Genomic DNA, 18,774 nt, shown 5'->3' with positions numbered 1-18,774 from the left:
GTAGGTTAAAAATGAGCGCATAGTTAAGATATACAACAATTAAAGCTAATATACTAAAATGTTATTCATTTTGGATTTGAAATTGTTATATGATAGGATGTAAGCACTAAGCATACTAAAGGCATACTAAAAAGATACTGTGGCAAACAAATATATCAGCTGCTGATGATAATACAAAGCTCCAATACAATAACTTCATACACTTACTCGTCGCATGCACTGTACAACTAAACAAAACAAGAGGCCCATGAGCCTTAGCGGTCACCTGAGTTCGGATACAGAATGAAACAATGACACAAAAACACTATATATTGGCCCATCAGCAATCTGATTAAAATGCAGATCCTTATTATCACTACGTTTGATAAAAGGATCTGATAAAATCCCATTAGGGGTCATGTCCAGGTGACCTTAGGAAATGGCCAATCAAATTGCTAATTGCAAAATTTTGATAGTGAATTTCAGGGACGAAATAGCTGAAAAAAAACTGTCAGAATTATTTTGGTTTACATAGTCATCTCGTCCAAAGAGCACAATAAAGCTAATTGTATATGTCTACTAGGACGAAATATCGTTTTCAATGGATGTGACAAGGTGTAGAAAATGTATCTTATATAAAGACCACGTGGTCTAAAGTTCATCTGGACTTGACCCCCTATGGGATATTGTCAGATCCTTTATATAACGGAGTGGTTATAAGGATCGGTATTTTAATCAGATAGGCCCATCAGGCCCTTGAAACCAGTCAGTAATTTTATAACTGACTTTTCAATCTATGAAGAGTATCTGGTTTTTTCTTATTTTAGTCATTTTGACCCCTTTTGGCCCCGCCCATCTACCCCTGGAGGTTGGCCAGGACCAATATGGATATGATGCTAAAATGCTATCACAGGGTAATAATTCTAACCAAGTTTGACCTATTGAAAATTAAGCAAATAATGCTCATAAATTTGTTTTTCCAATATCAATTAAAGTAGATTTGACCCCTAATCAGTGGAAAGTCTGAGATGCCAGGGCCATGACACTCACAATTTTTGTAAAGGGCCTTAAAAAGACCTTCAAATCTATGAAGAGTATTTGGTTCCATCAAATTTGTAAATTCAGAAGGAGACTTTTGACCAATTTTTGCCCCACCCTCTTGCCCCTGGGGGTCGGCCAGGACCAATATGGATATGATGTTAAAATACTATCTCAGGCTAATAATTCTATCAAAGTTTGACTCATTTTCTATTACACATGACCAAATAATGCTCAAAAATGAGTTTTCCCTATATAAACTATAGTAAATTTGACCCCCTCCCCAGGGGGAAACGTGATACCCCAGGGTCATATAATTCACAATTTTTGTAAAGGATCTCAAGACCTTTCAATCTATGAAGAGTATTTGATTCTGCCATTTCTGGAATTTCAGAAGAAGATTTTTGAAGTTTTAGCCTCTTTGACCCCTTTTGGCCCCACCCCTCAGGCCCCTGGGGGTCAGTCGTGGAAAAACTGTTAATAAGATTCAATGGCCATCTCATACTGATAATTCTGACAACATTTGACTTATATCCTATTACAAATGACCAAATAATGCTCAAAAATGTCTTTTCCCTATATAAACTATAGCAAACTTAACCCCTTCCCTGGGGGAACGTGAGATCCCAGGGTCATATAATTCGCATTTTTGTAAAGGACCTCAAGACCTTTCAATCTATGAAGAGTATTTGATTATACCATTTCTGGAATTTCAGAAGAAGATTTTTGAATTTTTAGCCTATTTGACCCCTTTTGGCCCCACCCCTCACGGCCCTGGGGGGCTGGGACCATATAATTCACAATTTTGGTTGACCTTTGGCTGCGGAAGGTTTCTGCAAAATTTCAACAAATTTGGTTCAGTAGTTTTGGAGAAGAAGTCGAAAAAGTAAATTGTTTATCGCCATACGACGGACGACGCACGACGACGGACAAAAGGCGATTAGAATAGGTCACTTGAGACTTCGTCATAGAATTAAAAAAGATATTAAAATCTGTTTGGAAATAAAAAAAACCCAATATTATTAATTTTAATTTATAAGACCATAATTACTGGTAATTAGACCATAATACAAAATTACCAAACAATGTGCTATGTAAACATGAACATGTTAACAAGAGATATACACCCGATGATATTGTTCCATTGACTTCATGATAATAACAGAAATTACATTTTCAAAAGACTAGTAATATTAATCATAGAGGTGACCTTTACGGCAGATATTTGCTACATTTTACATAGTCTAATTAAAATCCTTATTATCTTCATTTTCAATTTGTTTTCTATTGCAATAAAATTCTAAATTTTGGTTCCTTTAAAAAATATGCATTTAACGCTTGTACAAAAATTAAATGTGTAAAATAAAAAAAAATTGTAAACTTCAATACCGATTAAGATAATCATTATTGCGACTTACTTTAACATCAGGGTTGGTAAGTATTCCTGGAGAAGTGTTGAACTCATCCCCGACAGATTATGGTTCTTTCTTCTCCAGGAACTGATATTTGAAGACTTTGTTTTGTCTCTCTAGGACATTATTTGTATTTACCAAGAGGCCTTTTCTATATATGTTTGCCCATACCTATCTCTTTTAAAATTAAAATTACAGAATAATAGCATTGATAAACTAAATAAATCATTAAGAAGAAGGACACATTGTCATGTTCTTCCATTATGTGAGGCTATTTCTATCTAAATTAGGGTGACAATATGTATCTGCTATATCAGTTGATAACTATTTTATGTCAACTGAAATTAAAAGTTTGGTAATACTATCAGGTCATGTTCATTTTTCATTCAGTGGAGTGATTAGGATTGAGATGGTTTCTGAGGTATCCAACAAAATGACTGTTAGCAAAGAAATTCCTTGGGGTGGGGTTGTTACCCCTAATTAAGGATTCAGAAAAATCTTATAAAGTTAAGCTCAAGGATATCCATGTCTTTAAACTTACCTTTGCTTCAGTCATCCAAGTCTTTGTGAGCCAGTTTCGAAGGCGATGTTGCTGGACCAGTAAGGCGAATTTTGCAGTTTATGTAACGCATCTTCATATTCTGACGTGGTGCATGCATGGGCACATCTCCTAAGCATTGACAGTATGGTGTCAAGACACTGGCTAACACCATTACCTGTTTTGCTGAACCATCTTTTCCAACTTTGTTAAAATGAAATGCATTTAGTTACAGTACACGAATAAAGATGGTCTTAGGGCGTCTCCTTGCTGTTAATTTGTATGTCGGGTACAGACTATTTACATAAAATCCGATGGTCTTAGAACGTCACCCTGAGGAACTATTCGAAAAAAGAGCACTATTATTAATATAATCCAGTTGTGACGTAACAGAAGGACTAGATTATTAACAACCAATACCGTAAGGTCTCGTGTGTTTGTAGTGAATGGTGAACTTACAATTGTGGAAGGCTCCGGATTTCCGTGTTCAAGCGTGTTGTGTTTCTTACTGTGTAGTAGAGGCGAGGTTTCTGGCGAATATGTGTCCCGTATATAGCGGGAATGGTCTCTGTACTTTGCGTTGTGTTATTCTGTAATCTCAGATACTCATTCCTCAAAATACCCCTTTCCACCATGTTTTTTTAGGCGGGAGATGAGAGAAATGAAACCAAAAGGCAGAGATAACAGTCCCAGTATTTCAATTATAATAGAATTCAACGTGAAACTAACCAATGAATATAGCAAAAATTTCTGCCATAGTCAGTATTGATAACACTTCTAAAGCTTAACAACAAACCTAACGATAATAAATGATACTGAGTATTCTGGATTATGGACAATATGCGGACGAATAGGAGAAATAGTTATTAACTGTAGCAAAGGAGTCACCAAGGAAATAAAAATCACAAGTCTTTTTTTTATATTTAATGACCAACCTACTCATATTGTAAAATAATTAGTCTTTTTGTTTGGAAATATTCCTATATTTCTCCCCTACGTTACATATCACTACCAACTCTAGCTAGCTAGGCCTAATACACAGCATACATGGGAGGCCGTCCTTACATTACTCTGAATGTTAATATGACGTTATCCTACAACTAACGTGGTACAATATGTATCACCTAGGAGAAATATACGAACTGTACGCAGTCCTGGTCCTTCTCACTAGCACTATATTATATAAAGTTCAATTAAAATTGTTTGTCCGATTATATTTACGTACTATTAACAGCCAGATCATGTAAGGACGGCCTCCCACGTATGTAGGGTGTGTGAAGTGCAAGGTGCGTGTTTTGAGAAACTGTGGTATGTTTGGATTGTGTCTTCTTGTATAGTGGTACTGTTGTCCTTTTTATAGTGCTATATCACTGAAACATACCGCCGAAGAAACACCCCACCCGGTCATATTATACTGACAACTAGCAAACCAGTCGTCCCACTCCCGTTATGCTAAGCGCAAAGCAGGAGAAGAAATTACCATTTTCGAGCAAGGCGGTGCCAATGGAGGGATTAGGAAAGATAAAGTCAGGTAGGTAGAAGAGAAAATATAACATCCTATATTCAGTCGCCTTTTACGATCATGCAACAGTACAATTCTGCCTTCTAGCCATTACCAGTATATAAACTTATAATCCTATTTGTGAACCAATACTGGTTCTATCGAGCCATACGGCCCTATATACAAAGTGGCAGTTAACCCATGCTTACCTGACACAGGTGTACCTTGCGAGCTCTCTGCCTAGCGCATAGGATTACACGTACTTATATATGCCGGTCCTCATCTATTAGCTATTTGGACTGAAATATTTCGAGCTATAAGCCTACCCGTATACAAAGATTGCCGTTCAGGAGCGAAAATACAACCTAATCAAATAACAAGCGCCATTTCTTCCGTAAATAACCACAGGGATTGAAATTATTCCTCACTTTACTTAAAACAAGGACATAGTCATTCAGATCCCCCGCCAATGGAGATATCAAAGCTGAAGTAAGTTTGATTGTTGAGACTTATGTGTATGAAAAAAAAATGGCCCTGCAGGTAGGGCGTTAGAATTGTACTTGCTGCCCCTATTTGCATGATCGTAAAAGGCGACTAAATTTAGGATCTGGACTCGTATGCAAAAAAAATCTAAGAATTTTCTTAAGTTTGTACTTAAGCAAGATGCTTAATTTCTGTTGCATAAATATTCTAAGCATTATGTTTAGCTGTTTTTTGCTAAGCATATTGCAAAAATCTTAGATGGCTCGTTGTCAATGGCGAGACATCATGTTTCCCGTACTTTTTGTTTACAAACAATACCACGCGGACAAAACACGTGCGCGATCGTCGTCTGCTTGTCTAGCTTCTCTTAAAAAATGGCAACAAATAGTGTTGAGACACCAAGCAAAAAGCGGAAACCAAACTGGACGGCAGACGAATGCTTGCAGCTAACAAAACTTGTTGAAGAGAAGGATGTTATCAGGGCAAAGTTTGGTGCGGGGATTACGACCCAGAGGAAAAGGGAAGCATGGCAGCGCATAGCAGATGCCATCAACGCCAGTTCTACTGTCAGACGAAGCGTAGAGGAGGTAGAAAAAAAATGGCACAACCTCCATATGAAGGGGAAGGCAGAGTTGTCTGACCACCGCAGACAGGCAGTGATGACAGGTAATTACTCGTAGTTCGATCATGATCATTACAGTTGTAGGCATAAGCATCATTACGTTGAATTAGGCCCCTATAGCAGACGACTCGCCTTGATCTGTGATCTGTTGTGCGACAGTCATGACTGGTTAATGCAGTTTAATAACAATTTCATTTCTACTTACTTTACTTTGAGTGTAAAATCACAACAGATCGTCAAAATCTCTGTTAGCCTAGTTCTCAACATCTCGATGGCCGGTGCAATGTTTGCTGTGTCGGGTTGTCGTTCTTTGAATTGGAATGCTCGATTTACTTTGTCATCTCTATTACGGTACTATTGCAATATATAAGTTTCCGACAACTGAATCGAAGTTCCAAATGAATACTACATAACCTGATCATGATTTATAGTAATATTTCAACTATAGACAGTAGTTTGCACTTGTTTTGTATTATGTTTTGGCGAGAAACGATGACATACAGACGTAATTTATATATTGCAAACAGATCGGAAACAGTAAATCGAATACGCCTAACATCCATAAATAGTATTAGTACCGCCCAATTATGAATATTGATAAGTTTAGACCAACACTCCTACCGATACTGTCCAATAGTATCTTCAACAGTCAATTATATATAAACACGACGACCACTCTTATTAATAATCAAAAACAGAGTTTCCCATATTTGATTATAGACATCTTCATTTATTGTCATTATACATGTAGATATTTAGATCTATACATGAACAATATAGATTATGATAAGCTGTTTTCAAAATCACCTGTACATAACATTATTTTCATTAAGGCTAAACTTGCATCTATTTACTATTGTTAATACAGATTGAGATATACAAGCTTACATGCATTGTCTTATAATTACAAATACATGTATCTGTAGTTTTAAGATAAATATTTGTGTTGTTTAAGGAATTAAGATATTTGTATTTTGAAAATGTTGATAAATTAATTTCATTAATTAAATTGCAGATCTATACATGTATCTGTAATTTAATTTTAATATCTATAATTTCATTCAGGTATATACTTTTTTTTTAAATGCAGACATATGTAAATGAGATACCTATACATATGAGAAACACAGTGATACATATACATAATGAGATACAGATACATATGAGATACAGATACAAATGAGATACAGATATATGCGAGATACAGACATATGTTAGATACAGACATATGTTAGATACAGAAACTGGATATAAAAAATTCCAACTGGCTTTTTATAATATGTCTTATTTTCTATAAATCTATTTATTTTCTTCTTGCAGTAAACCTGTTTTTCCCAATGAATTATTGCCTGATTACGTCACACTAATAAAATGCCTTGCATATACACAATTGTGTACTTTCTTGATAAAAAATGAAATACAGCTGTATAGTAAAACAAAAAGGCCACATATTCTTTTTCATGTAAATATATTATACAATTACATTTTCTGTACTTATATTCTGATTTCAGTCAAAATTAATCTTGATAAAGGGAATTATAAATGGTAAATAAACAACCTTAACACCTTCCTGTTTGGGTGTTTTTGATCTGCTAAATAAGTGAGCTTAGCACTTTTTTGTATATCTTATATTCCAAACGTTGGCTGTATAGAACCATAAAGTGTTATGCATCATTGATTAGTATATCACCTGAATTTCATTTTCCTAAATATAGTTTTTCACCTTTGACCTTTATGGTAGTAAAGGTCAAAGGTCAAAGATCACCAAAATCACCTTTTTATTGGAAAAAAAATCACCATTTTGCTTTTCTGGATCATTTACCGGGCGGAACAACAACACAAACTGTATATTTGAAGATTCAATGTAAACTACAGATAATTCTGAAGATAATCCTATGAGATAGCCCATTAATTAAGATCAACAAAGTTTTGGCAAAGAGATTATCAGTGGGACCTTTGAAGAAAATAGCAGCTAAAATGACAATATTGGCAGCAAAATCATGTATTGATTAAGTAAGTAGTTACACATAACATAGTAAAACCTTGAATTGACAAAGATATGAGTTACCTACGGTAATTGAAAAATCAAAGTAGTATAAAGATTAAAATACATGTACATAATACTAATATTATTATATATGTACATCGGCAAGACACAAGGGAGGTAATTCATATTCTTGCACACTACTCATTGTTTTGGAGGAAACGTTTGCATTTACTCCCAAATTGTCATGAACTTGGAACATGAAGGATGGTGTAACATCTTCGTCGCAAGACTTTGTTTCCATTCATATTACAGAGATGACATGTTTATTTTTACAAGTCGACATAAAATGTATATAGTATGTACATGTATATATTAAAACGGGAGATTACTTTTGGTATTAATTGAGAGAAGCAGAAGCAATACAAGTTTTGTTGTAAGAACATTTTAATCCCGTGGGAACGTTGGAGATCTATGGTTACGACCAATTGTTATGTATATGTTTGCATGAGCATACACTTCAACATATATCATAAAATAAGCATTGTCAAAGCATTGCTGAATAGTATGTAGGCTTAAATCATACATACTACTAGAGTGGATCCAGGAATGACGGTATTTACTGGTTTTTTTTAGCCCACCATCTGATGATATTGAAATCGCCTTTCGTCCGTGGTCCGTCCGTGCTTCCTTCCGTCCGTCCGTCAGTTAACCATTCTTGTTACCGCTATTTCTCAGAAAGATCTAAGGGATCTTCTTTCAAATTTCATATGTAGGTTTCCCTAGGGCCCTAGCTGTGCATATTGCATTTTGGGACCGAACGGTCAACAAGATGGCCGACCGGCCGCCATCTTGGATTTTGATATCGAAAAGCAGCGAAAAAGATCCCTCTGCCATATGTCAGACAAAGACCATTTTTTGTGGGCGGCAAGATCCCTCTAGGATCATTTGTTTCTTTGTAGGAAAGGAAAACACGTGATTAAACAGTACCGACATTCTGATAACCAGTACCTTCATATGTATATCGTTAGTTGACATCTTTGTGACCGACAGGTTTCTTATTATTGTGATAAGAGCGAGATAATGCACGACCAGAACCGTTTCAAACCCGGGACACATCCGAACTCTTCCCGGATGCTCTACCAATTGAGCTGCTTGGTTGTCGGCTATCGATCCGATCCAGAACCATTACATTAGTATTATCTCCTTCCTTTTCACTCATCGCCCTTCAAAGATTCAACGATTCAACACACTAACCGGGGTTTTTTATATTCGCCTTTTTAGATTCCGAGACACTCCAAACACTATCCTGATGCTGTACCATTTCAATTGAGCTATATAAATAATATATATATTTCAAAACAGATGAGCCGAAGCTCAGCATAATAGAAAGCCGGAGCAAATGGAAAAAAATACTCTTGTGTTATAGATTAAGAGGGAAAACATTCTTTTTTATGCCACGATATATATATGATAAGCAACTAAGTCAGGTTCTGATTTTCTGTACATGTATGAATTTGACTCAAATTCAATTCAAATCACTACATTTACGAATTAGTATCAATCAAGTGTTGTATTCATCTAGATCCAAGAGAAAACCGTATGTTTAAGAAAATAGCCGCTGCCCTTTGGTCAGTTCCTTAGAGCTGTGTAACCATTTATAATCACATGTACACATTAAACATTAAATCGTTTTATTTACTGTTAACCGTTTTCATATTTTTTTGTTTGTTTGTTTGATTAATTAACGTCCTATTAACAGCTATGGTCATGTAAGGACGGCCTCCCATGTATGCAGTGTATTGCGTGTATGTTGTGCGAGGTGCGTGTTTTGGGAGACTGCGGTATATTCATGTTGAGTCTTCTTGTATAGTGGAACTGTTGCCCTTTTTATAGTGCTATATCACTGAAGTATGCCGCCGAAGACACCAAGCAACACACCCCACCCGGTCACATTATACTGACGGATGTTGTCGATCAATTGTGAGAAGCATTGTTGTAAATGATATATATATAAATATAAACCAAACTCTTTATATATTTCATTACAGGCTGTTATTGCAAAAATGATTTGTAATCTGTTTTCTTTTTAAAAAAAAAACTATGTAGCAGAGTCATCCATGATATCTCTTTCTCCGACATCCTTTCAGTTTTCATTTGGTTGTGTAAAATAGTGGAAATGACAGATCTGACTTGTAATCAGTATGACTTAATTATATGTTTATGGAGTTATGAACCACAAGACTTCTAGTATATAATCTATATTTTACATATGAACCACAAGACCACAGGGACCTGACAAGAACATTTTAACCAACAGTATATATATATATATATTATATATACTATAATATGTATGTACAGTTGGTTAAACATTTTCGTGCCAGGTCCCTGTGCACAAGACTACATTTTTTTATACTGATTCTGATACTAGAGTCAACATTTTAAAGCAAACAGATTAAGAGAGCATTATAATGTATATGCATATGAACAATGTATATACATATAATTATAATGCACCGGTCGTCACTCACAAAAAAAGGCGATTTGATTTTACCGACCAAAACGTGTATTACAAATAGTTCGTATGTCAATCTATTACGAATAGTTCTATATTCATCCTATCCTAAGACTATTTCAAAACGGATCCAGAGCCCCTGTTAATTTGTGCACGAGGTCTACATGTACATGTACACGTACGTACAATAGAACTATGGCTATCACGACTTACCCGTCACAACTACGTACATGTACACTCTACATACACGTATTACCTACGTGTGCTGCACATGTACCTGCTACTAGTCCCGCTATTTCACATATTTAAGTAAACAAGTTGAAATCTATCCGTTTCATAAAATGTTTGATGATTGAACTGGTTTCAACGACGTCTAAACCTAACATTAAGTACTAATGCTTCAAAAATTGATGAGAGTTTATTATGCATCGTTTCTATGGACGCTCAAGGGACAATACTCTAGATTGATTTTTTCTATACATGTACAAAATTTGAAGTACTTTCACAGATGCTTTACTGTACACATATTACCTACGTGTGCTGCACATGTACCTGCTACTAGTTCCGCTATTTCACATATTTAAGTAAACAAGTTGAAATCTATCCGTTTCATCAAATATTTGATGATTGAACTGGTTTCAACGACGTCTAAACCTAACATTAATTGCTAATGCTTCAAAAAATGATAAGTTTATTATGCATCGTTTCTATGGACGCTCAAGGACAATACTATAGATTGATTTTTTCTATACATGTACAAAATTTGAAGTACTTTCACAGACGCTTTAGCTTAAGGATTTTTTTCAGTGGTAATAATTACCTATAATTCCATCAAAAAGGAGTTTCCGGGGCCGCAACGTTGACCGTCCGAGGTCAGAAGCACCGTAATCTCACATTTAGCATCCCATAATATGAAGGCGATGATATTTTCAGATTACATAGTGTATTTTGAGTAGTTTCTTTAAATTCTATATCTGTAATCTTCCGCAGCATTACATATATATATACCGGTATATCTATTTGATTTAGATAAACAATCATCCAATGTGCTTCTCCAGGATCATGATCATAACGTTACGATAAACGTAAATGAAACGTAACGTCATAATGTTCCACATTTGTAAGTAACGTCGCGAATTTTCGTTTGAGTAGGGTAAAGTAAAATCGCGATAATTTCGTTTCAAGAAAACCAATTTTCAAATCTAAAGCTGATTTGTAAAGGAATTTGTCTGTGGCATTAACACACTGTATTTTCATGAAGTTATAATCTTAACTGATATATATATTCCAGCTCTGAATACATAAAAACGTTAATTTTTAACGAAAAACATCGCATATGTTTTTCATTTGAGAAAATTTTCTTTAAAATAATAAAATAAAGACATATGAATAACATCTTTTTCTTGCTTGCAATCTAAGCTTTTCAGTGATATATGTCATTTCAACACTGCAATATCTCATATTTACTTTCCGAGCGGTTTTTTCACGAATAACGCTGGCAAATTTAACGGCATTTTCGGCACTTTTTAACGGACGTTTTTTTGACGGAAACTTACAGCGCACTAATTCATTCTAGCAAACCAACTTGTGAAATTTATATGAACATAAAATAGAGAAATCACTGATTCCGTTGATATAAATATTTCGTTTCTACGAGGAATATAAAGGTTAATGTGACGCCTTCGAACTTGGTAGATGACGTTATCAAAGTCATACCGGTACAAATGTACCGATGCGAACGGGAAGGTGTTAAATGCATACATGTACTCCATTTCAGGTGGTGGTCCATCTTCTATGCCCCAGATCAGTCCAATTGCTGAGGTGTGGGGCAATGTAATTGGCCTGGATAATGTGTCAATTTGTGGCATTGATGGGGCAGTGGACACATCAATGATGATGCTTTTAAACATTGACCCAGTCTTTCCATCAATCTCAAGGTATTTTATGACAGATTATAGGGCTAGATGAAAATGTACATGCAAATTACTAGTTCATATCAAGTACACAATATTTGGATCTATCTTTCCAACTCACATATTTGTAAAGGAATTATGGTATTCATTCTGCAAAAGGAAGCTTCAAATATAGCCAAAAATTAAGTCTTGGTGCATTTATTGTAACTTCAAAAGTGAAAAAAAATATCAATGTACATGTATATGTCTATGTACATGTTTCAATGAACATGTATGTATGAAATTTCAAATTTCATGTTTTTATCATTTTTATCATTAATATTTGTTATCATCTATGAATTAATGGCATATATTATCATGAAATGATGTACTACATGTATTAGCTTTAATCCTTTAAATTGTCTTTATAACAGACCCCCATGCAGCACCATAACAACAGAGATCATGCCTTCATGTGCAGCTACCATCTTGCCATCATGCACAGTAGCTTCACCCCTACAATCAGATGACAGCACTGCAGGGATCCAGCAACTCAGGAAGCAGAAGCTGCAGCTGGAGATAGAAAATTACAAAACAAACTTCTCACTTTGAAAATCAAAAGGATAAATGATGATGGATGTTAATTAAAACTCAAATAATAAATTAATGAAATCTATTGCTTGAGTGTTATTTTGATATAATGCTTGTACATTATGTACATAACTCTGCAAATATCATCAGCTGATTTTTAAAAAATAATGATAAAGTACCCGGTAGATTAAAAAAACCCTGGTCAGTTGAAAAAAATAAATAAGTAAAAATCAAATAATATTGAGCTTACATCAGAAGTGATTACAGACAATATGGGTTCTGTAGGCTCTGCCATCAACAGGGTCCTCTTGGATACTTTTAGCATCACCCTCACAGTTACCATCATCTCCATCTTCATCATCACCATTATCAAGCTGTGGCATGTTCAACAATTTAGCAATGTTATGTAGAATGCCACAAGCTGTGATTAATTCGCAGACTCTCTGGTCTCAATCTTATCTCTCCATGCAGCACGTGGAACCTTCTCTTCCATTGCCCAATAGCTCTTTCCACAATACACCTGGTAGTTTTGTGTGCACTACAAAAGTGAACCATTTGTTTTGGTTAAATGTTTTAATTGTAAAATAAATCCTCAATTAAAGCTTGAATTGATTTGCAAAGTCATGTCAGTTTAATGTATACACTGTATACAGTGTGCACTTCATAGATATATATTTACACTTTGCTATGCTTGGTCACTATACGCTAATACTAGCCGATTTTGTTTACCATAACTGCATGGTAACATTGAACTTTGAACTTGCGTAAGAAAATGTTCTATGCAACGTAAAAGGACTACTTTTTTTAAACAAACACATGGCTTTGTTTACATTTTGATGCAACATTACGTGTATATTGTTGTTTTTCATAGAATTTTGGAAAAATGTAAACAATAAATACATGTTTTATATTTATATATGATTCAAACAATTTTTAAATTAACAATTGTATAAAGAAACGGAAAAATATCCCGACCGGGGCGACGTGCTTTCATTTTTGTTAAAAATGATGGGTGTCAAATGTAAACATTACCTCTGTGTCTGTGTTCGTCATACGATCTAGTCTTTTGGGTGGACGGGCGTGAGACCTCCTGATAGAGGTCAGTTATAAACATATCCTCTTGTCTTTGTTCTTTGAGAATTTAATCATGTGTATTATAAAAACATGCACCGCTAGTAATCCACGTGTTGACAGTTACGCGTCACCACAAATACATTGTATCCATCGAACACAAGTGAAGTTGTTCCATCTATAGCCTAGATGGCGATGGATATAAGCGTAGATTATATAATCACATGGCTCAGAAGGATGTAATATCGTCAAGTCAGACGACAATCTCAAACAAATTTAGCTACTTGAACACTGGTGTTGTGACAACTTCAGAAAACTCCACTGTGTAAGCGTGCGTCAGCCTCGCCTCGCTGCACAATAACGGTCACCGAGTTCACACATGTGGCCGAGAACAAATACTTTATGTTATTACGCTATATATGAACTTTTTTGCAAAATTTAATACCTACTTAAAGTTCTGATCTGATTAAATAAAATTATCTCTGAAATTTACTTTGTTTGTCATGTTTATTTTACACTAAAATATTGAACTTTTTTGTCGTCGCGGATGAATAATTCTACCTTACGTCATCATTCGCTGTTCAATTGAGTAAGCTCCTCCCACTTTTGACCGACTTTTATTGAATAATTACGTCACTTTCAAATGACGATTTTATTGCATAAAATATAAATAAAAAGTCGTGTGAGTGTAAATATAGGGATTGGATTTCGTTTTTATGTTAACCATGCTTGTATGGAGCAATTCCTCTAAGAATATATTCAATATGGGGCGCTAACGCGCCCCATAGAATATATTCTTAGAGGAATTGCTCCATACAAGCATGGTTAACATAAAAACGAAATCCAATCCCTATATAGCAATATAGGTAAATATATCAATAAATTCAATATTATAGTTCAATTCTGCTAAAATGTGCATCAGAACCACAAATTCTCAATTCATTTCATATCATTTAAATATAAGGTTGAAATTTCTATTTTACCAAATTATTGAATTATGATTATAAGTCAGTTGACATCTGATCATTTAAGGATACATGTTGTGTATAATATATCTTAAAAGCATAAAAACAAATAAAAATGTCAGCTACATGTACATGTACAGTGTATACACATTCACAATGTACATGTATACAAACTATATGTGCATATTTATATCAAAATTAATCTGAAACTATTTTAAACCTTTGCTTGATTTCTTAGATAACATGGTATGAGGTAGGCTAAAGACACTTACAAAATGATAATGTTTATTAATAATGTGACTTGATTTTTTTTACTGGAAAAAAGACTGTTAATTTCAATCTGCCCACTCATAAATCAATTAAATTTATTATGAAACATATTAGATAAATGTACTAAAAGATATTCTCTTTGAAATGATCAAGCACAGCATTAAATTTCATGATCAAATTAATTAACAAAATGTGCAGTAATTATATACAAAATGTATATATATGCAATATTAAAAATATGGTAATCTAAATTAAACATGTATTGTGATGTGGTGAAACACACCCTATACATGCATAAGGTGTCTGTTATTTTTTATAAAAACTTGAAATATTTAGACATGATGAAGTTCTCTATTTTGTATTGGTTTTTTTCAACTATGATGTTCAAATATTGGATTATCCCATTCTGAACCCCTCATATTATACAACTAGAGTTAGTTCCCTTTTCGAAAACTCTCCAATGCAATAATAACAGTAGCGCGAGTGACCGGAGATGATTGTCAATAAACAATTTTAGGAACAATTACCTGTTGTACCGAGTCTGTTGTCCGGGTAGTGGGTTGAGGTAGGGTGTCAAGAGCCAGTTTTTACAAGGATACCCGCTATCGCCAAGTAAGTGACATTTTACCGGCACCATTCTCGCCTCAAATATCCTTGCGAGACCACTTTCACGAAGGATTCTCGCGTCGTGTGCTGACCCTGGCCATCTCGCAACTAGGTCTAAAATACGGGAATTTGCATGTACCACAATCTGTACATTGATGGAATGAAGTTTTTTCTGTTTACAAATTCTGGCTCGTTGATACTGGGGCGTAAAATACGTATATGTGTGCCGTCAATTGCTCCAATAACCCCCGGAAACCTCGCAACTGTATAAAAATCTGCTTGATGTTTCCTCACAGCATCAGCAGAAATAGGGAATGAAATGAACTTGGAAACGACTTCCTGGCGGTTTTAAAGCATTTGTCACTCTCTGGATAACTCGGGATACGGTTGACTGGTCAACATTGAAATTATCGCCACTGCAGAGTTGCATTTTCCCTGTAGCATAGAATCTCAGTGCTATTAACACCTGCAAATATGAGGGTAGGCTGTGATTCCGTCCTGTGGCGGGGGTAATATAATCTTTGACAATATCGTTAATAAAAAGGATCCACTCCCTGTCAAACCTGAATCTTTGATAAAGTTCAAACCCGTCATAGTTTTGAAGTTTGTTTGTTTGTTTGTTTGATTAATTAACGTCCTATTAACAGCTATGGTCATGTAAGGACGGCCTCCCATGTATGCGGTGTGTTGTGTGTATGTTGTGCGAGGTGCGTGTTTCGGGAGACTGCGGTATATTCATGTTGTGTCTTCTTGTATAGTGGAACTTTTGCCCTTTTTATAGTGCTATATCACTGGAGCATGCCGCCAAAGACACCAAGCAACACACCCCACCCGGTCACATTATACTGACAACGGGCGAACCAGTCGTCCCACTCCCTTTTTGCTGAGCGCTAAGCAGGAGCAGAAACTACCACTTTTATAGACTTTGGTGTGTCTCGGCCAGGGGACAGAACCCAGCCTTCCTCACAGGGGCGAACGCTCAACTCAAGGCCAAAAATGAGGCGGTGCCAAGGGAGGCATTAGGAAGGATAAAGTCAGTTAGGAAGAATAGAAAAGATAAGATCCTAAATTTAGTCGCCTTTTACGATCATGCAATAGGGGCAGCAGGTACAATTCTAACGCCCTACCTGCAGGGCCATGTTTTGAAGTGGATCCAACCTGTCCCTGAAAATTCTTTCTCTTCTCAATGCCCTTACAAACTGTTGAGGTGGATTATTCTGTCCATTAGCAGCGGCCATTTTGGAAAGATAAGCATCTTGCTTAACGATTTGAGACAGGTAAGGTGGTTGTTTAATGTTAAGAATATTCTTAAGTGTTAAGAAAAATCATGCAAGCCACTTAACAAGATAAGCAATATACTTAGCACAAAAATCAATATGCTTAGCGGAATTTTTAACTTAAGCATATTCTTAACCATTTAAGATTTTTATGCATACGAGTCCTGATCTTTTCTATTCTTCCTCACTGACTTTATCCTTCCTAATGCCTCCCTTGGCACCGCCTCACTTTTGGCCTTGAGTTGAGCGTTCGCCCCTGTGAGGAAGGCTCTGGGTTCGGTCCCCTGGCCGAGACACACCAAAGTCTATAAAAGTGGTAGTTTCTGCTCCTGCTTAGCGCTCAGCAAACAGGGAGTGGGACGACTGGTTCGCCCGTTGTCAGTATAATGTGACCGGGTGGGGTGTGTTGCTTGGTGTCTTCGGCGGCATGCTTCAGTGATATAGCACTATAAAAAGGGCAACAGTTCCACTATACAAGAAGACACAACATGAATATTCCGCAGTCTCCCAAAACACGCACCTCGCACAACATACACGCAACACACCGCATACATGGGAGGCCGTCCTTACATGACCATAGCTGTTAATAGGACTTTAATTAATTAAAGTATGAAAAACCCCAGGAAAACGGAAGTCGAGCTAAAGAAAGATGGTGTATAATTTAAGTAGAGCGGGGCTGCAATTGTTGAATCAGGTATATAGCCTTGACATATATGTTAGACTATATACACAAAGATGGGTAGAGTTTTGCAAAGTAACATTTACCATATACCATGATATTTTCAGCAATGTTTCCATGGTAACGGAAAAAGTGCAAAAAATGAAAACCTAAAAATAGCAAAAGGTACAACTAGACCATAAAAAGAATGTGTCTATGAAGTTTCGTGGAAATATCTCCGCTGGTTTTAGAGTAATGCTCCGGAAATGAACCTGCTACAAAAATATATTTTCAGCAATGTTTCTATGGTTACAGAAAAAAGCACGAAAAGTGAAAACCTAAAAATAGCAAAAGGCACTACTAGACCATAAGAACAATGTATCTATGAAGCTTCAAGGAAATATCTCTGCTGGTACTGTTGCCCTTTTTATAGTGCTATATCACTGAAGCATGCCGCCGAAGACACCAAGCAAAACAGCTCCACTATACAAGAAGACACAACATGATTATACCGCAGTCTCCCAAAACACGCACCTCGCACAACATGCAGGCAACACACCGCATACATAGGAGGCCGTCCTTACATGACCAAAGCTGTTAATAGGACGTTAATTAATCAAACAAACAAACAAACAATCTCTGCTTGTTTTAGAGTTGTGCTCCGGAAACGATTCTTACGCAAAAATCTGCCATTTGTTTGTTTGTTTCCATGGTTACAGAAAAAGTACAAAAAGTGAAAACCTTAAAATAGCAAAAGGCACTACTAGACCATAAGACTAATGTGCCTATGGAGTTCCGTGCATATATCTCAACCGGTTTCCCAGTTATGCTGCGGAAACGAACCTGGTACAAAAATGTGATATTTTCAGCAATGTGCCCATGGTTACAGAAAAAAGCACGAAAAGTGAAAACCTAAAAATAGCAAAAGGCACTACTAGACCATAAGAACAATGTATCTATGAAGTTTCATGGAAATATCTAACAGATAATGAAAACAATTTCACCTTTGGCACTGGCCCTGCAGGTAGGGCGTTAGAATTGTACCTGCTGCCCCTATTGCATGATCGTAAAAGGCGACTAAATTTAGGATCTTATCTTTTCTCTTCTTCCTAACTGACTTTATCTTTCCTAATGCCTCCCTTGGCACCGCCTCACTTTTGGCCTTGAGTTGAGCGTTCGCCCCTGTGAGGAAGGCTCTGGTTTCTGTCCCCTGGCCGAGACACACCAAAGTCTATAAAAGTGGTAGTTTCTGCTCCTGCTTAGCGCTCAGCATACAGGGAGTGGGACGACTGGTTCGCCCGTTGTCAGTATAATGTGACCGGGTGGGGTGTGTTGCTTGGTGTCTTCGGCGGCATGCTTCAGTGATATA

The 18,774-nt window shown here is 36.1% G+C and overlaps 1 protein-coding gene and 1 pseudogene across 1 annotated transcript; one reads left to right on the top strand and one right to left on the bottom strand.

Annotated features, from left to right (window-relative positions):
* Positions 1-5,325: 5,325 nt before the first annotated feature.
* Positions 5,326-12,579, top strand: LOC138311598 (uncharacterized). The gene is made up of 3 exons (XM_069252888.1): positions 5,326-5,617; positions 11,853-12,012; positions 12,402-12,579. The coding sequence occupies exons 1-3, from the start codon at positions 5,326-5,328 to the stop codon at positions 12,577-12,579; spliced, it is 630 nt and encodes a 209-aa protein (XP_069108989.1).
* Positions 12,378-16,708, bottom strand: LOC138311600 (putative nuclease HARBI1; annotated as a pseudogene).
* Positions 16,709-18,774: the final 2,066 nt, after the last annotated feature.

The sequence above is a fragment of the Argopecten irradians genome, unplaced genomic scaffold (assembly GCF_041381155.1).
Source record: "Argopecten irradians isolate NY unplaced genomic scaffold, Ai_NY scaffold_0061, whole genome shotgun sequence".
Classification (NCBI taxonomy): Eukaryota; Metazoa; Mollusca; class Bivalvia; order Pectinida; family Pectinidae; genus Argopecten; species Argopecten irradians.
The sequence above is the reverse complement of the archived record's forward strand: the minus strand, read 5'-3'. Positions and strand labels throughout refer to the sequence as shown.